A 23,744-nucleotide genomic window follows, 5' to 3' on the forward strand; every position below is an offset into this window, starting at 1 on the left:
GGGTGACTTTGATTTATGCGGGGAGAATTCCAGTTCGGCACTAAGATGATTCTTCATGTTGTCAGTTTGCACACTTCTCAATGGTCCATGATTTTTCAGGTGATTTTCTATGTTATATACTTCTATCTATCTATCTATCTAATAAGTTATAGGGTAATGAAAATTGCATTAGATCAGGACCACCCTATACAGCTCCCATAATAAAAGCACACAGATGAGAAAGTAACACTTGTGGTTTGCTTGTATCCTCTTTTTGGACCTTGTAGCAGCACTATGAATTAAAGGATTCTATTTCCTAGCTGGATCATCGTACCTGCAAGGATGTATGGTCTGCCTTGTGCCTGCCTGTCATAGTGCTGGGGGTTCTTACCAAACAAATAAACAAATCACAATTTCTATGACGGTGTGAATCTGAATGACTCCAGACCACTACAAGCTGTAGCATGGCCAGACAAGTTACAAGTTGAAGGATGTTTAAATGTGGTTTTATTTTTTATTCATGTTGTTTTATTAGTATTACTAGTCATTCTGATTTTTCAAATTATGATTTATTACTTCCAATAAATTTAAGATAGCCATTGCTCTTTCTTTTAGTGGTTGCAGGGTTATTTGTGAGCTATGACCCTTAGTTTTCTATTCACTGGATGCTTATATTTCAAGCCATTTTTACAATTAATTCCTTCTTTTTACAGGATTCAAGAATACATTTAAGATATCTAAAATATCTCATTGATCAAAGAGAATTGAAATTTGAGATATCTATATATTTTTTTCCAACTAGTTCAAAATGAATGTTGTAGATGTCTTCAATTTAATTTTGAAGAGTTGGGAAACAAATCTGAGATATCTAAAATATAACTTTTGATATATGCAGCAGTGGGACATCTCCAATTGAATTATTTTTTTATTCCATGAGAGATATTGATAACACTATGAATTTAAAATAATTTAATATGCTTTTGATATACTAAATTATATATCTGATATTCACATTTTGAAGAGTCAAAAGGGCCCACATGTATAAATGGTGCATAAGCACAAAAATGTTGCATACACCAGTTTCCACGCACACTTCAAGATGTATAAAAACTAAACTTGGCGTAAAGCCTTGCACATTTTCATAGCAGCCTCACACTATGTGTGTGTAAGTTTCTGCTTGGTTTTACAAATGGGCAGCACCCAGCATCAAAGCAGTGCTACTGTTTCTGTGTGGTGTCCCTTTCTTTTTTAAATTTGCATCCATGACAATGGATTATCAAATACACCAAAATTAATTGCATATCATTTACAAATTTAATTCACTTGATTGTAATCATTCTGTAACAATATAATGGTGCATTGAATGGTCAAACTCTTCCTACCATTGCTGCTTTAGTGCTGTTAGAAGTCATTGCAAATGGAAGAATTAGAACAGAGCAGGTGATGATGACTGGCTTCTAAGTCGATTTCCAAAAGCTATCCTCTTGGAGCTGTGTGCTGAACTGCTGCCAGCTTTACAGAGGCAGACTTTGAAGAATTGTGCTCTACCTGCTCCTATGCAAGTTCTGTCCATCCTTGGGTTTTGAGCCACAAGAGCTGTTCAACGTGAACTTGCTGACCGAACAAGTATTTCACAAGCATCACTGAGTCGCACTTAATTCACTGGCCACATCTCTTACAGCATCCACTATTGCATTTTGTGACTCGGGAACAGCATCTGTCAGCACATGGCCAGATGGTCACCTAGTGGTTTCCAAGGCAGAGGTGTATGCGCAAACAGCGCCTGAAGATGTGCTGGGCACAGTACCACCGTCACCGCCTGGAGTCATGACACAAGGGTCAGCTTTTGTAATATTGTCTGAAACAAAACAAACAGATGGTGGGCTGCAACATTTTATTTTGGGCATGGTGCAACTTTCTGAAATAGAACCTTTGAGTGTTTCCACCACTCTCTATCACTTGATCAACTTCCTTTTGTTGCTTATACCACTGCTTCAGCCAACAAATAGTACATTTTTTCTTGCCTCCACTTCACATTTGCTGAAATTCTTTTTTACATGAGCTTTTGCCATTGTCTTTTAATAGAACAAAAGACAAAATTCAGGGAGGAGTTGGGGTGGGGCTGTGGGCACGTGCATGTGTGTTAAAGTTCATGTTAATTGGGATTTATAAAGGGAAAGTATATGGAACTTTGCTTATGCAGTTTTGTGCATCTGAATTTTTTTGTGGATATGTACATTTCCAGTTTTGTCCATAGGCAATGTTTTAGTGTGAAGTGCACGCATGGTGGTATACATGAGACCCAAGGTTATAACTCTAATACCCAGCTGCTCTGCTTAGTCCATTGAATGCCACAGTTGGTGCAGATTTTTGTTGCAACCAATTCTTCACATTAATCGGACTACTATATTAATTAAACCGGCTACTGTATCAATGCAGAATTGAATGACAGGGTTGTTTCTTTTTTTTTCAACCAGGTGCTTTTTAATGACTTCAGAAGCAGAAACAACTATGAGGTATCTGCTCCTTTCATTTGAACCTGTGTTTGCTGTTTGCTAACTGACACAATTTGAAAAAATAACATTGCTTCTGATTAATTCTTCATGTAGGTAAATTATATTTGTCTACACTCATTTTCCAGGTGATGAGACAATTTAATGTGAAATCTGTACATTTTCCCATGGTGTCTGTTCTTCATTTCATTTTTAATTTTTTAAAAATCTTCAATTCTAAATTGTATCCAAAAATGAAAACTGAAAAAGAGTGGACATGGGTATTAAATACCAAAGAGAAGCAGCTATGTAATAGCATTTGCACCTGTGAAATCATCAGCAGTTAATTGTTTAAATAACAGTGGAATTTCAAAATAAATAATGTACAATAACAAAACCAAGGTCTGGAAAACTGTATCCTATTCTTATCCTTATTCCTATAAAAGCTAAATATGCGGCTTGCCCTAAGTATAATCTTGCATCTTCAGCTTTAAATATGTTGATCCAGTGCACCTTTTCAGTTAGCATTAAAAACAATACAATATAGGATGTAGAAACAATACTAGGGCAGCTAGCTGTGGTCAGGACTACTTCGTAAGAGGACACTGGGCAAACATCAACGAGCACAATGGAAAGTAATGATTGCGCCTAAAGAATTCCGATCTTCTCGGCTACACTGTGCCGAGTTGTGGGATGATTGACAAGCAGAAGCGTGCAACAGCGTGCAGCGATTGGTCGAGGCGCTCTTGTGCCAAGTATTTTGTAAACTTTTATTGGCTGAGAAAGAGATGCGTTTCAAGTTTTGTTGGGAAAGACCCGCCTCCCCGTGTAAAAGCGGCGATGCCATGTTTCAAGTCTCATCTTAAAGTGGGGCCTGCTGATACTATTGAAACGGTGCTATTGATGTTACTCTTCGTGCACAAGGATTATAGTGAAGTGAAATAAAACAGATGTATTTGAATGTAATGAGAATTTATTTGTTTTGTACATATTAATAAAAGTATTCTTTTTTTATTTTAGTAAACTGGTTTCAGTAATATAAATATCTGTAAATAGTCTGGACAGAATTGCGTTATAATGATGTTTGTTAATAAATAAATAATAATAATAATAATGCTAACAATAGGAAAATGCAGTGTAACCAAGGTAGTTGTAATATTATTAAAGGCCTTAAAAAAGTGTGTATTAGTATTACTAACCATTATATTTAATTTTTTGTTTTTTCCCTTTTACTCTTTCAGAATTGAGAATTAACTCTTTTTTGGTATCTGTTACCATGGCTGCCACTAGTGTTCCTACGTGAGTCTTTGTTTGTAGTAGCAATGTTCCTGTCAAAGCAAAGGTTTCTTTCTTTAACTGACGTACTGGTTAATTGCGTTGTTTTAATAGACCCAACATCACCTGCGGTGTTGACATGTAAGTATTCATAGGTTAAATAAGACCAAGGTTAATTCAAAAAAAAAAAAACACTTTTTGGGATATTGGGCTTGGTGCCTATAGAATTTGTTCAAAGGTGGTGGTTTATTATCCTGTTATTCTCTTGTTCATTTTTTGCATGCTCAGTTACTCTTTATTTTGTCTCTGTTGGAGGCAACATCGCTTGGTGCACACTAAATGGAGGTTTTAACCTATTAGTTGTTCCCTGAAGGCCAATTTGTAATATTCTGAAATTTCTTTTAATTTCAATTTTTGGTAACCTAAACTTTAAATGTCAAATGTCTGCCAGTTTCCTGCGGATCCATTTTTGGTTGCTCGTTGCATTCCAGCTGGTTAAATCTGAAGAAAAATGGGTGCTGTAAAACTTTGGAATGGAACTGTAACTTTCTCTTGGTTTATCTGATTTTCCCAGCTTGAACCCTGTGCCACAGTTCCGCCGCGAGACCTCTGGCGAACTGACCCTCAAGGCCTCCGCCGAGGTGGTCCAGGTGGCAAAGGCAAACCGCCTGAGCGGCTCTGTGCCGTTCAAGGTGAAGTCAGACGAGACGGTCAGGGAGCAGGCCAGGAGACGCGTGCAAGCTGCAGGTGGTGGCCCAGGGGACTCCAAGCTGGTGTGCAGCGCCAGCGAGCTCCAGTTTGGACAGTACCGGGGCCAGACCTTTAAATGGATACTGACCCATGACCTCGGCTATGCCGTCATGGAGTTGGCAACCCACCTGAGGGAGCGTGAAGATGGCCAGGTGTCGGATAGCCCACTGGCGAATAATAAGAACGCCCTGGAGTCCTACGCCTGGTTCTATCCCGAAGTGAAGATGGCCATCCGCCGTCGACGGGGGAGAGATGGGTCGGCTGGGGCTCCGAACGAGGGCAAGAGGCTCGTCGGCTTCGGCCAACACGGACACCTGACGTTTGAGGCCCTTTACAATACATCCGTAGGCCAAGAGGTGAGAAAAAGACTTTTAGGTGGGGTCTGAGAGGAAGGGCCCAGCAAGGTAGTGGGACCTTGCTTCTATTTGTTAAAGTGTTACCATTTGCGCTGTTGTACCCCAATGCAGTTACATCAAATGGCTCCGGCGCCAGACCATCAAAGTCGGGACCAAGATGCATGCGCTCCAGCTGTATGTGCGGCGGAGAGACGAGGCGAAGGCAGCAGCAACCTCCTCCCTTCCCAAAACCACCACTGTTGCCCCCAGCGCCTCTCTCTCTCTGTAGCAGCCTCCGTCGTCGAGATTCCGGATGACGTGCTGCTGTCGGCCAGCATGGAGCTGGAGGTTGGTAAGTGACAACCACCCATGGAACTGGTGGTGGCTCCTTCACTTTTTCTGTTTAACCTATTATTTGTTTGAATTTGTAAACAACCTTCCCCAGCATCTACCTTCCAGTCTGCAACCAGTAGAGGGTCAGTGCCATCCCAGCGCTCCCAACCGACGGCTGATCCAGGAAAGCAGCCTTCGCAAACGCTATCCGTAGCCAGGAGAGAGGTGAGTTAAAAGGATGTGTTTCTTTGAATTGCATTGCCGGGAAAGGAACAGGCCCTGTCTGATTCTTTTTGTTTGTTTTTCTGTTGGTCATGCTCTCTGTCTCTGTCTGTCTGTCTCTCTCTCTCTCTCTCACACAAACACACAGCTACTTTTACCCAAGGGCTGGAGGAGTTCATTACCCAAGGAACAGCACAAGTGGGTAAGCCGGGCCCTTTTCACCAGGGGCAAGGACGGAAAGCCTGCGCTGACCTCCAACCTTCGCCTTTGGTGCTTTCCTCCCGGCCCCCGCAACGTGCACCTCCAGCCACCGACATCGCCGGACACCTTTTTTCAGTGCCCGTTCTTCCTGTGGATGCCGTACCGCATGTGGGGCTACAAGCTGTCCTGCACGGCATGCAGCCACAGGTTGGTGGGAGCCGGACTCTACAGGACCGTCCGAAGGGTCCTGGACACAGACGGATGGTACTTTATGGCCACGGAGTACCTAGAGTGCCGGCACTGCAGGAAGAAGGTGGCGGGCTTGTCGCAGGATATCCTGGATCAGCTGCACCACACGCACCAGGTTGACTTTCCAGCTATCCTGACTTACAGGTCAGGCAAGGAGTCTCTGATGGCTGGGTCACCTCTCCACAGGTACACGGGCAGTCCTAATGTCTCTGTTCTGTCTAACACAGGTTATCCTGCGACATAAAGCTGATCGGGCAGATGCATGAGCGCACGCTGGGCAATGGGGCCACCCGGCTGCGCAGATATCTGCTCAAGCAGCACACCAGGTCCTGGCTGAAGCGGTCCAAAAAGTTCATGTACGCAGTCACCAAATTTATCACACCGGGTGCAGAGCCACCTGCGGCTTTGCCTCTACTACCACGGATGACCCCGGTGCCCGGTACAAAGTGGTTTCTGTCCATCTATGCCAGGGAGGTGGCTTCGAGGATAGAAGAGACCAAGGCACGGATCACCTCCATCTTTGGCTCAATCCTGAAAATGGACTCAACCAAGAAGGTGAGCGATATCGCCATCCCCTCCCTCTCTCCTTCCTTCTTTCCTTCCAGCTTACTATCGCTCTTCCTTTCATCGTTCAAGTGACCAAGAAACTCGCCGGTGCCACGGCAGGAATGGCAGCCTGGGTGACCAACGTGGGGAACGAGCACGGCCAGGTCCTGATCAGCATCCTCACTGCAGCCGAGGGCGCTGGCCTGCACCCCATGGCCACCGGGCTGATGCGGCGATACCATGATGCCAGTGTGTCCCCGCCTCTGGTCCTCTACATGGACCGAGACTGCTGTTCCCACGGGGGACCCTGCAAGGTGTCCCTCTTATTCCACCAGTGGGAACAGCTGGTGGTGCGGCTCGACGTGTGGCACCTGATGCAACGCTTTGCGGCGGGTGTCACCATGGAGAGCCACCCACTATACAGCCTCTTCATGGCGCGTCTCTCGTTCTGCGTCTTTTGAGTGGGACCAGGGAGACGTCGCCCAGCTGCGACAGGCCAGGGCTGGTGAGGCGGGGAACGATCCCCGAGGCTCCGGCTACGGAAAGATCCCGTTGAAGGAGCTGGCCCGCCACTGCCGCACGCGTGCGGTGCAGGAGACTGGCCGGCTCACTGACAAGATGCTGGAGGCCTTCGGGAATGCCACTGACAATATGGGTGTCCCGCTTTTGGACCGCGACAAGATCCAGGAAATCTGGAAGACTCAGAGGTGCCACCTCCACTACATCCAGGACCCACCTGGCGTGCACCTGTACATGCAGACCGGGCAGCTGGTCAAAGGGGGGATCATGCTGCCGGTGTTCAGGTGTGCGTGAGGTTCAACTTCGTTGGAGTCGTTCCACCTGCATCTGGACCGCTTCATACCTGGTAAGAGTGCCCGGAAACCTGCAATTTTGACCTGTGTTGTGCGAGGGAGTGGGTGGCATTGCAATTTTATGTCTCTCTCACCCTCACCGTGTCTTTCAGGCACTACAGCCAGTGCGGCCCACTTTTAGGCCTACCTGCTGGAAGGCCTGGCGTGGTGGAACGAGGACCATGCGGCACAAGCAGTGGAGGGAGCAGACCATGATGTGGTCTGCTACAGTGGCCAACTCTAGCACTCCGCCAACGAGCTGAGCGACATTGTTTATCACAGGAAGCTCGTTGACGATTACACCCGGCCTGTGAAGTACACTGGTGAGGCGGGCGTCAAGCCCTCTGTCTGTCTGTCTCTCCCTTCCTCCCACCTTTTCATTTTAAAACAATTGCCTCCTTTTCACAGGTGAGCTCATTGGTATCCAGTACCTGTTTTCGCAGACCAGTCGAGTGCTGGAGGAAGTGATGGGCAGGGATCCCGACGCTCCGGATGGGACTGACACGGACGACGACGATGACAGTGTCGACGAGGGCTTCCAAGAGGTTGAGGGCCCGGAAGAGGAACCTGTGGACAACACCCTCTTCGGCCTTGAGGAGGACTTCGCCCGACAACCGTTGTCGTCTGTCAAGTCCCAGTCGCACCCTGCCATCGGCGACTCACAGTCTGGGCCAGCCGACCAGGAGACCTCCCCTGGAGACGAGGCCACTCAAAGTGGGTCCCACAAGCTGGTATGTGTCTCCCGACGAGTTGTGCTATACCTGTGGAATATCTGATGAGTGCTCCCCTTTCTTACTTTCGCTCTCTTCCCCCCAACAGCATAGCCTTGGAACTGACACTGGCCCAGGTTACCAGCACGTGGTCAACCTGGCCTTGAGTCTCGTCAAGCTGCGTCACCATGCCTACGTGATGCAGCAGCAAGTGGCGGAGATCGTCACCCTCTGGGAACGATTGCCGGGGCGACAAGGCCCCAGTTAGCTTTCCGCCACGCTACCAGGAAAGACTGGTGCAGGGGATGTTCCGACGCAAGCACTCGCAGACCAGTGTCACACCGGGAGTGGAGAGCTTGCAACGGTAGGTGATCAACCTCTTTGGTGTGGCCTCTATCCTTTTGATTGGATATCGATGGCATGACTGACTGACTGACTGACTGACTGACTGACTGACTGACTCTCTCTCGGCCCCCCGAATTTTGTAGGTGTACGGTCGGCCAAGGAGCACAGATGCCAAACATCAACCGCCTTGTGGAGGCCGTTTGTGTAGAGCTGTCCAGGATTCACCCCGAAGGAACCACCATCTGCGGCGTGAGGGTTAATCGCTGGGCAGCTGTGATGCGGGATTACACCTGCATCCGGGAAAACATACTCACAAACTCGGTACTCCTGGCCCAGACTCGAATCCAGTTATTCCCCCTCAATCAGCGCACACTGGCACAATGGTAAGTACACACTGGACAAGTACCATCCACCATGCTGCTCTCCTCCCTCCCACCCTGACTTACTTTGCTTTCTGTCCCTGTAGGCACTACGCTTGCACCAGGGAGCTTCTACGGCAGGGTCTAGAGATGGCCGTGCCACTGCCAACCAGCTCGGCCCTTGCTTCAGAGCCCACCCTTGCCGCATGCCCATGACCCACGGGCCCCGAGCAGTCTGCTGCACAACCACTGCACTTCCCTGACCCACCTGACCTATCCGGTCAGGCGACGCAGCGATGTCGGGGCCCCGTAGATGTGACACCAGCCATCATTGGGCACCCCCCCGTGCAATATGAAGCCCCCGCCACCCAGCCACTCTCCCCGCCGGCTGACACTGCCAGTCCTCCGCTTCCACCGCCGCAGGCAGGACCCTCAGTACCCTGCACCACTGCCTGGCGGCGGAAGAAAAAGCAGGAGGCGGACGAGCTGGCACGACAGCAAGGAATCCCCCCCAAACAAAGGAAAAAGATAGAGGCATACATATGTAAGAGCTGTGGCCGTCAAACCAAAGAGTTCGGCCAGAGCCAATTTGGGGGGGAAATCTTTTGCTCCACGTCAGCCGGCAAAACCATCGAGGAATGGCTGGAGGAAAAGAGAAGGGAAAAGCAAAAACGTGCCGGGGGGATGGCCACTAACTAATTTTTGTTTTATTAATCTGTAGATGGAGCCCATACATTGCTTTTTTTTTTCTTTTTTTTTAACTGCCTGGCACTTTATGTGTTGGCAGAAAGGGAGGCCCGCTTGATTTTTGAAGATGTTTGTACTTTTTGTGTTTTTTTCCAATCTTTGCAAATGACTGGCACTTTATATGTTGTCAAGGAGGCCTTCCTTTTTCAAGCTGTTTTTACTTTTTGTTTTTTATTGTAATCTTTGCAAATGACTGGCACTTTATATGTTGGCAGGCCTCCCTCTCAATTTTCTTTTTTAATTTTGGGCTTCATCTGCAGGTTATGGCACTAATTTTTATTGTATGTATATAGTTTTTTCATAAACTTTATTGTATGTATGTATATAGTTATTTCATGTTCTTTTTCATATATATAGTTATTTCATGTTCTTTTTTCATAAACGATTGTTTGATTTCTATTTATTGTATGTCTATAGTTATTTAATGTTATATTTATTGTATATGTTATTTCATGATTTTTCTTGGATTGTTTGATTTCTATTTATTATATGTATATATTTCATTTTATAAACCTTGTTGACTGAATTGTTGTATCTGCCTTGCTTCTGTCCCGCCGCCGCTTTAAGGGCTCTCTGTTTACCTTCCCGCAACCGCATGGCTAATCAGCTATATGTCCGCCCCTTTCACCTTTTACGGACCCGGCTCTTCAGAGCAAGCGGCCTTCTTCCGTCACAAAGATTGGCTCCCATTTTTTGCGCCAGTGAAGCAATAATGTTCTCAGATCTGGAGTATTCAGAAATAATGAACAAAGAATGAGTGTAGGTGCCACGTAGTACCAGAGTTTGGAAAGTATTCACAGGTAAGCACATTGAAAAAGGGAAGGTACTAGTGTACTTAAGGGAGTCATTGCAGAAACTTTTTTCTGCGATGTGCATGATGATTCCTATAGCCATCTGTGAACCTAAATTAGACAATGAATGTGACCTGTATAATAAAGTGAACAGAATTTCTCCCACATACAGAACTAATTTCATCAAACAGATCTCTATTCTACTAATGTTTATCAAACTGCATGGACCCATGTGCTTCAGTTTTTTTTTTTTCTTATGGACACTTATCACTCATAATCACATGGCAATGCACTCATATATAGTAGATGATATAATAGAATATTCAGTTTTTTTTAATATACCAGATCACTATATGCGCCTGTCTCTATTGGAGAGATGTGCTAATGCCATTATTCACCTGTGGAATCCTACAGGCATATAGTAGCCCTGATGACTACTGTGATTGGCTTTTTTGTGCATTTCTTGCGATATTTCTTAACAATGAAGTGGATAGTTATCACTTTACCATCAGCTTTGCTTGGAGACTGATGGCACTAAGACGATCACATTTGTTGATTTGCAACGTCTGTGTACTGGAACCTCCCGAGCTCTGGTAATTATTTTTATGTGCATCTTATATTATTTTCCTGCATTTTTACTGGATCAAATACCCAGTAGCATCAGTTTGTATTTCCTCTGTACCATCGTATCATTACTGTCAGTGCTCACATCACTAACTCTGCTGCTCTGGTTTTTAGCCAGCCCTGCTATTTCTCAAATACATACTGGATTTGGACTATGCTGAAATTCTCTCACAATGAACTTTTCTACATTAAAACCCTTTGTCTGAAGCAAATTGTAGGACTGGACTTCCCTAAAAGACGTTTGTATTTTGTGGCATCCCAATGTGGATTGTACAGAAGCGTATTAGGATCACAGTGGAAAAAAAAAAAAATATGGACACAGTGACGGAAAAAAAATGTCGACTTTAATCGCGACATTTAGGGGTTTTTTTCTTCACTGTGTCCGTATTTTTTTTTTCACCGTGGCCCTAATATGCTTCCGTAGGATTGAGATGGCGCCATGCTGTGACTGTAAAATTCATCAGCAGCATTCATTCTGAAAGACACCATCTTTGAGAATAATGGTGCTAATGTGCCAAATCTACACTACACTGAAATAAAATAATCTTTCTTAACAAGGTTTATCAATGGTAAATACCATCTAAATTGTTTACAAACAGCAAACTTGGTATGTGGTGCTTAACTGAAGCATAGCAAAAACCTAATGAGTTTGTGTATCTAACTAAGGTGATACTCCTGATGCTCTGAATATTCATTTAATTATCACTTCTATTTATGGTGGCTCTAAATCCATACTAACCCCTACTCTCTCTTCTGTTCTTTTTCTGGTTTTCTGTGATAGCGACCAGCGCCACCACCACCTAATCAAAGCACTGTGATGTCCCTACATTGATGGATTAAAGGCCAGAAGTCCACGTGACTGTCATCACCAAGTCTTTCCATGAGAACCCTGAATACAATGAGGACGGATCATTTATGTTTGGTAGAATTCCTAGATAGTGCTGGGCGGTCTCATGGCCTGGAACCCCTGCAGACTTTATTTTTTATCCAGCCATCTGGAGTTTTTTTTTTTTTTGTTTTTTCTGTCCTCCCTGGCCATCGAACCTTAACTTTTATTCTATGTTAATTAGTGTTCTCTTATTTTAATTCTTACTTTGTCTTTTTTCTCTTTCTTTATCATGTAAAGCACTTTGAGCTACATTATTTGTATGAAAATATGCTATATAAATAAATGTTGTTGTTGACTCGATCTGGTTATGTCTAATCTATAGCAGCTTGCAGCTCAGGCAGCAGAATTGCTTTAATTGTTAGATCTGAACTGAACATGAAAAGAATACTTATTTAATATCCACTGTTCTTCGCATGTTTGCCTCTAATAATCGAACAAAATCTGTTCCTATCTTACTTATGGTTCTTTATTGTCTTCCAAAATACAATGTGACTTCAAATGATCGGACCAAACTACTAACTTAGATCATTTTGCCCTGACAGTTGCTCGTGTAGGTGATTCTAATATCTATATTGACATTCCTACATGTATGCTGAAAAATGAATTCCTATCCCTATTGAAGTGTTTGAACTTGATGCAGCAGGTTAATTTTCCTGCCCACTCTGGTCTTCACATATTAGACCAGGGGCCTCATGTATAAACGGTGCGTACGCACAGAAATGTTGCGTAAGAACATTTCCACGTTCAAATCGCGATGTATAAATCCTACACTTGGCGTAAAGCCACGCACTTTTCCACGGTACCTCATGTCTTGTCGTACGCAAGTTCACCGCTCGGTTTTGCAAACTGGCGGCACCCAGCGTCAAAGCAATGGTACTGTTCTTGTGTGATTACTCATTATTTTCATGACGCGGCTTTATAAATACACAGAAACTAACCGCATATTGTTTATTAGTGTAATGCATCTGATTGTAATTAACTCGTAACAATATAATGATCCGGGGAACAGCCATAGTATTCCAAATACCATAACTGCTTTAGCGTTGTTACTCTCACTTCTTCTTCTTCTTCTTCTTCTTTCAGCTCCTCCCGTTAGGAGTTGCCACAGCGGATCATCTTTTTCCATATTTCTCTCACTGCACCACTCGGAGTATTTATATTACTGTATCCGAGTGTGAATCACAGCAGCAGCTGATCGGAAAGAGAATTATCGGTATACGGCATTAAGCACACACTGTCTCTGCCACGGCAAAACGTTTCAAAGCCTTTCCTGTACGGACCTCGCGGTTCAAAACAGTTTAATCCCAAGAACTTTAAATGCAGCCAATCAAGTGCTCCTTGTAGAACTGTTTGTACTTATAAGTACAATCACCCCACTGTAAACTTGCACTATAGTTAAAATATCGCACAACCTGAGCCACTTTATAAAGCGCGTATTTACATATGATGACGATATCATTTTTAAGGTGAAATGCAGCAAAATATGTTTGTTAAATTATACAGATAAAACTTTAACTTCATTTAAATAATCTATATTCTTCACTGGGAGTGTCTTTAAGGATAGAATAATTAAACATGTACTACGAAGATATTTCAATGTTCTTTAAAGCGTTTTGAAGAATCGGCTAAGCTTACAGATGGCTTAACGTCTATTACAGAGCTGATTGTATGGCGATCGGTTACTTGGGGAAAGAAAAGCACTGACTGCAGTGACGGCTACGCCAATATATATTGAATATAAAACAGAAAGATAAAACAACAACAGAGCTAAAAACGCAGCGACAAATTTCGGCAAAAGTTAAATGCTTGTGTCATGAGCACGAGGCAGCTAGTGTCTGCAACATACGTGGCCATCCACGTCTTCTCAGGAAGAGAACGCCGGTTTAAGAAGCACGTAGTGATTCACACACATAGAGCACATAGAAAATCAAATACAAAACAAAGCATTTAACGTGCTACTTTAATTACGATGTGATTTTAGAAACTGGTTAATTAAACAATTTTAAGATGAATTTTATGATGTTCTACTTTAATGACAAAATAAACTACGTGATTAAAGTGGAAATGTTGAGATTGAAGTGGACATTTCGTGCTTTTTCCCCACCGTGTGGCTTTGTTCTCTGTACCCTAATAAGCTTTCATATGACACTCAGACAGTGGGCTTACAACTCGGCTTTCCACGGCGACTTTGATATGTGACTTCTTTTTTATTTCCGGCACTGTGCGATTTTGTGGATGTGAGCTTTCATGTTTCTCCAACACACTATGTCACTCGATCAACTTTTTTTTGTTGATTATACCACGGCTTATTTGAACAAATAGTATGTTTTTCCTTTGCCTCCACTTGGTATTCGCTGAAATTCTTATGTTTCCCCCTGTGCTTTTCCCATTGTCTTTTCACAGAAGGCTGCGCTTAAGGCGCATATATATATATACGAGCTTGACCATTCCTGGTTTCCCGGGAATGCAGGAATGAAAAATGTCCGGGAATCCCGGGCCTCTCTGACTACTTTTTACATTCTAAATGCCTCTTCATACACTTACCAGTAAATTACAAATTTCCTTTAGAAACCTTAAAAATGTATGTCCCTCTGTCTTTGCTGGATCTGTTTTTGATCTTTTTTGATCTTCCCCCTTTCCATGAACACTAGATAGTCTGGATCATTTTAACCCTTCAATCAGCTCTGGATAAAAACAGCTCCTTTAAAACACAAGGTCCCTTTTAAGCATTCGGCTCCATGGTACACTTCCACGCTACAAAACTACTGTATGAAAGCAGCTGGCAGACTCATTGAGAGAGTATTGTGTAAAACTAGACTCACTATGCATGCTCTGGCTTTCTCTAACCATCAAATGGCTTACAGAGATGCACTAACTGCAGCCAAGAATGCATAATACGGCAGAATAATAGAACTTGGCCATGATATCCTGAGGAATTTAATATCTGTGGTTAATACACTAGTTCAATCTGTATCTGGCCTGATGACCTCTTCCACTGCAGACTAAGAAAAATCCCTTCACCTTTTCTGTCAAAAAATTGAAAACCAAAATAAATGAACTAATACAACTTTATTCTTCTTTTCTATTTTTCCCTGTCTTCCCTCTCCCTCCGTCTCTTTCTCCAAATTTAGAGTCTTATTTATTAATTTATTAATACCCTGAACTGTAAATTGAGGCATACCACTTGTTAACAGAATCCCATTCCACCCACTCTTACCTAAATCTGCTTTAACTGCATAATTCCAACTGTTACGATAATAATACATTCATCCCTTGACACTAGTACTCTCCCAGCTACTTTGAAAATCACTTCTGTAAACCTGTTAAAAAGTCTGGTCTTGATGCTAACAATATTAACAATTTTGGTCTCTCTCTCTCAATTGTCTTTTTCTTCTAAAAAATACTTGTTGTTGCCTCCCAACTCACCAGTTACGTAACTTGTAATAAGATGATGGAACCATTTCAGTCTTGTTTCACAGCACAATAGAGCTATCAAATGGTTCTGCTTCAAGTAAAGCCATTGTTGCCTAATCCAGCTTTAGTCCCAAGGTATCCCTGACTTTCAGACTGCAGTTACTGATCTTATCAATTCACCACATCAATTTAAACGTCTGAAAATTGATGGGCTTATCAAATTCATCAACTGTGCCTTCAAGTACAGTTATGCTTGCCTTTTTTGTGACAGTCAATAACATGCTGCCTGACAAACATGCTGTACATATTTCAGCCACAATCTCTGCCTTTTACCTTTTCCATATTTTGTCATGGTACATAAAACACAAGACATTAGAGAGGTAAGCATCTCTTCTGTTTACAAGATCCAAAACACCTACATTCCTTATTCAACACTACTACATTATATGCATTGTACTGTTGGATGACCATTTATTGATTGTCAACTCTTATGAACACAGTGCCCAACCCCCTATAATTAAAGACAAAATCAAACCTCTGAGTTTTTCAGTGTTACCTATGAACTAGTTGGAATGAGGTGCTAAGTATGTCACTGCCCTTTTTGCGGGAGAGTGCCACTGACTCACTAAGATTATGTAAATGAAAGCTATGACTGAAAAGTCAGCTAATATGACATGTCCTTAACTAAAAATTTGTTTATGGTAGCAAAATCTAGGCAAATCATTATATTATTTCTATCTGACCTTTGTGTAGCATTTTGATACTTGAGGTTTGAATCATTATCATATGCACTCAGAAAACCACGAGTAGGTAGTGGTTTTTGTAGTCTTCACAGACTTCTGTTATGTTTTGCTCTGTTTGACGTCTTATACTTTTATATACTGTATATGCATGTGTTCATCCTCAAAAACTTGTGTGCTATCAATCAACAGTATTATTTTGTTTATTAAAGCAACTTTGTTTGGAATACTCTACTAAGAAAACTTGCCACACAACACAAAAAGTGGTTATGTAACAACTTGTAAATGAACACGAAAGTTCAAAAGTCATAATTTACCTTCCACCTTGCTAATGAGACTAAAGGCCTTTAGATGCATTTTTGTATTTTTTTAAATGATTTACAAGTATAAAATAACAAATGTCTGTTAAAAACTGTGACAGCAGAATAGCAAATGTATATAGTTTTTTGTGATGTAAAAAAGCCACCATAGGTTTCAATAAACTTAAACTTTAGGTCAAACATTCATGCCAGCCTCATAGTTAATAAACAACTATTACATTAAACAATGATTAGACAGTGTTGAGCTACAGAATCACACAAAAAAGTAATGCATAATTTTGTTTCTCTTTATCTCTTTCCACTTCTATGTGGGGTCAATTACAATTAAGTTCTAAACCACAATCACACCCTGTCTCTTCTGATTTTCATTTACTTTATCCATCCACCTTCACTTTAACCTCCCAAGTACTTACATTTCCATCACAATTGCTCACATACTCATAGTCTCTTCACATCACTTGTCCATACAACTTCAACGTACATTCCTGGACTTTCTCAGATATCTCTCCTACTTCTGTTGTACATTTGATTGTCTCATTTTTTTTTTTATTCTGTCCTTCTTTGTAACTCCACACATTAATCTCAGCATTCTCCTTTTTGCCACATCCAACTTCTTCCCCTGTGCTCCCCTTACTGCCCATGTCTTAGTTCCATACACCATTGCTGGTCTTACCATCGTCTTAAAAACCTTTCCTTTAATCTTCACCTTAATTATTCGATCATGCAAATTATATAATACTCCTGATAATACACAGAATGTAGTATGGGTGGAACAAAAAAGTTATGTATAATAGTGCTGCATTATACACAGGCAATGACAAAAACTTTCTGTATTTAAAAACTGGTGATTCTCAGGGGCACCATATGAATACTGTGAATGTAGCAATTGGGTGTATTGATTTAGATAAGTATACTATAAAAAGTATAATACAAACTGCCTTATTCTGATAGTCTTAATGACAAAATATTTCTGAGATATTTTTAGGTAAGAGATAGAAGTTAGGTGGATAGAAGGAGGTTTGTCATACTTACTAATAATAGCACTAGAGGGTGGGGCATGTTGCATAATGATTGGTACATGCAAGTTAAGAATTTCACGGTGTGCTGCATATATGGCAGTAATGACCCTATGAACATGCTACTTCTTTTCTTTTCTAGGGCTATATGACACCAGTGAAAAAAGACTTTCTGCTATTTCTATTCTTTTTATCAAGTTCTATAAATATTCTCTACACTGACCTGTAGTGGGTTTCATCCCTTAAACAATTAACATACTGTGAAGTCATCACATACAACAGGATGCATGTAAATCAGTCCTGGTTTCCCCACCACAATCTACTTGGAGAAAGAAGATCTGAATTTAGTAAAATGAAGGTAATGTCAGACTTTGCCACTGCAAGTTTTAGAATATGATGTATGCAAGCTTAACAATAGCTATGTGATGATACTAGGAAGAAAAAATAGATTGTTACTATATATTATAATTGACAATCTGATAAATTGCTGGCTACTCACTTAATTCTTCTTGCTATAAAAAAATATCAAAATGTGACAAACTTTAAAGTGGTTTCGCAATCCTGTTTTATAGTCTCTTTCCACGTGTTCAAAAGAACATTTCATGAAAAATTTCTGAAACTTGTCAATGACCATACAGTCATTTTTGCTGATATATTAACTGTGATATTATGTCATTTGGCAATAATGATGCTATACCAGTAGAAGGAGTATTTTACCTAACAAATATTTAGGATACAATAATGAGTCAGGATTTATTTTGGGCTGTGGCTCTAGGTGGTTTATGAGTACAAACAGTTGAAGCACTTTCATGTCATTTTGAAGCTTTTCTCTTCAGATGTCTTTCTCAAAGACAAGCATCTCATTTCAGCATAAGACAAACTCAGCTGGTGTGCAGAAGTGTCCAGTTCATTTTCCTACCAGGTATCACAGACAGCCAGGAAAATTGCCTGATGTGAAGTACAGCACAATATTATCCCAAGTATAGTATTTTAGTATTTTTTTTCTCTCGACATTTCAGGTACAAATCAAAGAAAATTTGTTCAAATTTTATTTCCTACTTACAAAATTATGTGTTGTTAAAGGAACATTTTCTAATACTTCCACATGCAGCTCCTCCCCTGTTAACCAAGAAATATCAGTATCCCAGCCAATTGGCTTCTTCTCTCTAGAATGGAGGGGAAACAAAGTCTATGTAAGTAATAGAAGAAAACATTATTAGTAAAAAGCTGGTCTTAAATAAAAATGAATGACTCAAACATTAAGCAGTCAGACCTTTAATATTGATATTTCTACAAAATGATCCTACATAACCACTGATGCTTTTAATCTAAAGATAGAAAGAAAAGTCAGAATTATTATGCATATTGTTTTCTGTTTTAGCAAGATGTCCAAAATTTTGCAGTTTCTTCCTATCCTACCCCTGTAAGTAATAAGTAAGCATGGAGGCAAAATCAAATTCTGTATATTCTACTAACAAGTAAACAGTTCAACTATGCATCTGCAGCAGCTCATCTTGTAGTAACTTTGTTGAATATACAGTATTAGGTCATTCATAAATGAGCCAAATGCTACAGTATACAATAAAATGTGATTCATTTATTTTAGAAGCTCTAAACAGTATTTTTAATGCTAGACTCTTATAGTCTTTCTTGGCAAATTTGTATTAAAAATGTATTACATTAAAACTATACAATTTTTATAATAAGCTTATAAGTAAAGAAGCAAAAAGAGTTGAACAGAGTTTCATTCAATTTCTCAAAATATAAATATTATCGCTATAATATTGAAAAAGAATGCTTTATATAAGAATGAAAACAATTAAATAATGGTAAAGCCAGATGTGAAGGTTCCAAAAGAAACAACTACCCTTCTGGGATTTATAAGTTCAATCTCCAGAGTTTACAATGGATGGTAAAATGGTATAATTGATTTTGATGTTCCTTCCACTCAGTGTTCTCTATGCTTGATGTCAAATATTCTCAGACCTCCCTAGTTATTCAACAATACAACTATATTATTAATATTTATTGTACTCTGTAAAGCAGGCTGCTAATGGCTTTATGTAAAACAAACACTAACAGGACCACTACCAGTATTACATCCACTGATTACAGTCCATGTTTGTTAAACATTAAAATGTTTAATTTTTTTTAAAGCCTGACAAACGTATTGCAAAGCTATTGTTGAAGTCTTAAGTCTTGATCATAATGGGAAACAGTTTATTGTGCCACTATGTCAGTAAATTACAGAGTCACTATAGTACTGAATCATTAAAATCTGTAGCTCTTCATTTCCTCAAACTTTTTATCATTGCCTTTTTATGTAAAATTCTTCGTGGTTACAACAAAAAGGGTGAATCACAAAAGAACAGATGACAGCCACAAATAACTGGTCAATTCATTAGGTGATGTCTCCCAAGGGGCACGTTTATGTAACTCAAGGGGCACGTTTATGTAACTCAAGGAGCAGACACCTATGGACACCATTAGCGATGTTATAAAAAACAAAACAAACAAAAAAACCTAGAACTTCTTGTTGTTATAGATGCTAGCAGAAGAAAATCAATGTTGCAATTAAGTTCTGCATTCCACATTCATCTTTGTCAACTGTACATGCACAAAAACCTTGCCACGTTTCAGTGCCATTGTAACAAAATTCCTGTTACAATACATTATTTTTTCAGTCCCAAGTGCTTTGTTCTAACATAATATGACATGTTTTTAGTTTAATATTTTTTATGCGAATACAGGAAGAAAAAAAAATGTTGGAATGAACAGTTTGAAGAATGGGAAGAAATACAACAGAATAGGCATGAATAAATATACAGGAAAGTGAAGTAATTGAAAAGAAAGACTGAACGAATTGGAAAGAATAATTTTGTATATTGCTCTTCCCTGAGTCCAGGATTAAACTGCTTTAATAAGCTTACAGCTACAACACAAACTACAATCATTTAAATATATATTAAGTTAAACGCACAGTAAAACATTACTAAACAGCACTCCTGAAAAAAATAAAACTCTGTGGAGTCCATAGTCAGTTATAAATGACAAGTCACAAACAAAATAGAGATGGTAACAGTCCCTTGGACCCATGTCTACAGGTTAGCCACTCTCTAATGGGCATTCTACAGTATTATTTGAGTTTGTGCTGGGCACGAATAAATCCCATGCTCAAAGCTAATATGAAGATTGTTTAAACCTTATATTTCAAGGCTACCAGTATATCTGATGTCTTACCTAATGGACGAGAGTAGCAGCTTGATAGTATAGCAATAGCACTTAGAAGTTCCTCAAAGTACATTTTTAAAAACTTAAAAAGCACTCAGACTCTTACTAATAAATAAAGCTGTCAATGTTTCTACTCCATACACAGCCATAACGGACAAAAATATCTGACCAAACTTATAAAAATGTAGAAAAAAAGGAGATAATTTGGTTACAAAGGAACAAGACTGTTTTGTACATATTCCAAGGAACCACACATTTCCACCATCACATAATAAAATATGCAAGAAAGTTGTAACAGAGAGATTGTATGACAGCCAAATATTAGATCAAAAGAGAAATGTAAGATTCACCCTTGGAACACCAATTTGAATGTCCACAGTAAATTGCTGGTCCTGTTTATATATGCTGTTTCTTTCAGATACGGAGAAAGCTTATGATTATATACCTGATGCCGTAAGTGTATGGGATTCCAGTATTATTTCATGTTTCATCTGGTGCATGCACTTGTGGAGCAAGATGTGTTTTGGGATTTCTGCCATTAACCTGAAATATTTTTAGTGATATACAGAACTATACAAAAGGTGTGTCATGTCCCCTGTTCTGCTTGTGGTTTTCATAAAGAGTATTTCAAGGTACAGTGGAAACTTAGAAAGTATTTTATTCTGAGACTCATATCAGTATCACCTATGGATGATACTGCTCTCATGACCTTACCTGAAAATGACTTCTGACAGACACTGGTATAAATTGTAAAATGGTCAGAATGAAATATGCATATCTCAGGTTATAGCCCACTCTAGGAATACATCTGAAAGTGGCACTCATTCATGTGTAAAATGTTTTCAAAAATTAAATTCAGTAAATAACAAATGTCATTATAGGAAATTGGAAAAAATTTAATATTTAAATATCCTAGCAGTTTTTGCTGATGTCTGATTTAACAAAATGAAAACCACAATATAAGTATCTGAAAAATAATAAACAGGTGTGCATATTGCAAAAAAGACAGCATATAATTGAAGATTAACTATGTTCCAAAAATAGTAAACTGAAACAGAAGATGTGGATGTGAAGAAGTCTATACAAAGCAGTGAATAATTTTTTTTATAATAATACAATTTTAAATTGAACTGAGAATGTCTGCATGCAGAAAACTCTTCCATCTGGCACTACTGTGGCTTAAAACTTCTAAAATATAATGAGATTTAAGTGTACTTTTAAAATAATAACTAAATGTTAAGTAACTAGTGGAAAATGATTACTTTTCTTTATTTATTTTGGCTAAATCTCAACAATTAAAAGAAAATGTAATGTGAATTACTATATCCATTACTACCAAGTTTTATTTTTGACTAAGTATACAATATTTAGATTATGCCAATTGTAACTAGGTATCATGTAAACACATAAATTGTTATATAACTGGTATGTAAACACAGTACTACAGTAAGTTTATTAACGGTAGAATCCCTGAAGCCTACGAAAAACTCATAATCCCAGGCAACCTAAAATTCCTTATCACTTCTCCATTAGCATCTTTTGTTTTGTAAATGTGTCAATCAACACAAGCAGCCTGCTTTCCCATTCCCCCACCGCCGCAGCTCAAATCGGGCAAAAAGTTCTCCCAGCTCTGCCATGGTACAAGAATGCATTCAAACTTTGCCATGCTAACACTTTAGTATGCGAGCAATGGTATGAGAAAACATTCAAACTTCCTTTTTGGGCACATACACCATCAGATCTAAACACTAGTGTGGAGAGTCGCTCGATAAACAAGACTTGAGCTGGGAGAACTTTTTACTCAAGTAGATCTGGGGCGGTGAGATGGATGTCATAGCAGGCTGCTTGCTACTTGTGCTGATTGACACATTTACAAAACAAAAGACGCTAATGGAGAGGTGCGAAGGGATTTTAGGTGGCCCAGAATTACAAGTTTTTTCGTAGGGTCCAGGGATAAGAGTGGACAGAACGTCCACAGCACCTGCAAGAATAGTCTGCTAGGAACAGCCATAGACCTTGATGTAGAGGTGGACACTAGGTGGTAGCAACCTTTCTACAGGATATCTATACTAATAAAAGGCAAAGCCCTCACTGACTGACTGACTGACTGATCACTAATTCTCCAACTTCCCGTGTAGGTAGAAGGCTGAAATTTGGCAGGCTCATTCCTTACAGCTTACTTACAAAAGTTAGGCAGGTTTCATTTCGAAATTCTATGTGTAACAGTCATAACTGGAACCTTCTTTCGTACATATATACGGCCATAGCCTGCAGCTCGGTCGCCGTGTGAGGCGGAGTTGCGTCCTGCATCATCACGTCTCCCACGTAATTGAGTGCCTGCCCAAAAAAGTCCGTCCGTCGGCAGCAATCCAAAAGACATGCTACCGCTAAATATTCGTGGGTGAAGGACTGTGCTTATGCAAACGAAGATGAGAGGGTCATGGATGGACTACAGGGAGTGCACAATTATTAGGCAAGTTGTATTTTTGAGGATTAATTTTAATATGGAACAAACACAGTGCTATCAGTCAATCCAAAATGTTAATAAACCTGAAACCTGAATGTTTCACAACGGAAATGTTAGTGTGAACATCATCAGGGGAATACATATGTGTGCACAATTATTAGGCAACTATTAGTGTGCAGATTTATTATGCAACTAAAGGAAAAATGAAAATTTTCCCATCTCACTTGTTTATTTTCATCTGTTATAGTGAGAATAATAAACACCTCAAAATTTACAAATAAACATCTCTGACATTTAAAAAAAAAAACAATCAATCAATCAACGACCAATATAGCCACCCTTCTTTCCAATAACAGTCATAAGCCTTTCCATTCATGGAGTCTGTCAGTTTCTTGATCTGTTGACGATCAGCTTTTGTGGAGCAGTGACTACAGCCTCCCAGACACTCTTCAGAGAGGCGTATTGTTTTTCTCCCCGTAAATCTAGCGTTTAAGAAGTGCCCACAAGTTCTTGATAGGGTTTAGGTCAGATGAGGAAGGGGGGCCATGTCATTATTCCTTCATCTTTAATGCCTTTACTGGCTGGCCATGCAGTGGAGAACTTTGATGCAAGTGATGGAGCATTGGCCTGCATAAAAATCATGGTCTTTTTCCTGTATCACTGTTTGAAGAAAGTGTCTTCGAAAAACTGGCAGTAGGTTTGGGAGTTGATTCTGAGTTCATCTTCAATGCAAAAAGGTCCAACTAGCTCATCTTTAAAAATACCAGCTCATACCAGTACCCCACCTCCACGTTGGAGTGGAGCTCTGTGCCCATTACTGATCCACAGGTCCATCCATCTGGTCCATCAAGAGTCACT

General features: G+C 40.5%; 2 protein-coding genes across 4 annotated transcripts in view; one reads left to right on the plus strand and one right to left on the minus strand.

Annotated features, from left to right (window-relative positions):
• Nucleotides 1–23,744, minus strand: part of braf (B-Raf proto-oncogene, serine/threonine kinase) — a 350,871-nt gene that overhangs the window by 203,174 nt on the left and 123,953 nt on the right. For both annotated transcript variants that reach the window (XM_039769464.1, XM_039769465.1), the window contains exon 5: nucleotides 18,252–18,354. In XM_039769464.1, the coding sequence (XP_039625398.1) occupies nucleotides 18,252–18,354 (103 nt within the window). The remainder of the gene's footprint in view (nucleotides 1–18,251; nucleotides 18,355–23,744) is intronic.
• On the plus strand, nucleotides 3,943–9,793 carry LOC120539427. 2 transcript variants are annotated; one of them, XR_005635615.1, is made up of 3 exons: nucleotides 3,943–5,980; nucleotides 6,064–8,671; nucleotides 8,755–9,793. XR_005635615.1 is itself a non-coding variant. In XM_039769466.1 (2 exons), exons 1-2 carry the CDS (start codon nucleotides 5,403–5,405, stop codon nucleotides 6,473–6,475), a joined length of 990 nt encoding a protein of 329 aa, XP_039625400.1. In that variant the 5' UTR covers nucleotides 3,943–5,402; the 3' UTR covers nucleotides 6,476–9,793. The 2 variants fall into 2 exon arrangements, 1 of the variants encoding a protein (XP_039625400.1); XM_039769466.1 differs by having other exon boundaries at nucleotides 6,064–9,793.

This window comes from Polypterus senegalus, chromosome 11, assembly GCF_016835505.1.
Source record: "Polypterus senegalus isolate Bchr_013 chromosome 11, ASM1683550v1, whole genome shotgun sequence".
NCBI lineage: Eukaryota > Metazoa > Chordata > Cladistia > Polypteriformes > Polypteridae > Polypterus > Polypterus senegalus.

What these genes read in the sequence shown, in the direction of transcription:
- LOC120539427 (XM_039769466.1), top strand. Translation starts at nt 5,403, where the DNA reads ATGTGTTTCTTTGAATTGCATTGCCGGGAAAGGAACAGGCCCTGTCTG. An exon ending in CCAGCTATCCTGACTTACAG is followed by an intron (nt 5,981 to 6,063) that starts GTCAGGCAAGGA and finishes TGTCTAACACAG; the next exon opens with GTTATCCTGCGACATAAAGC.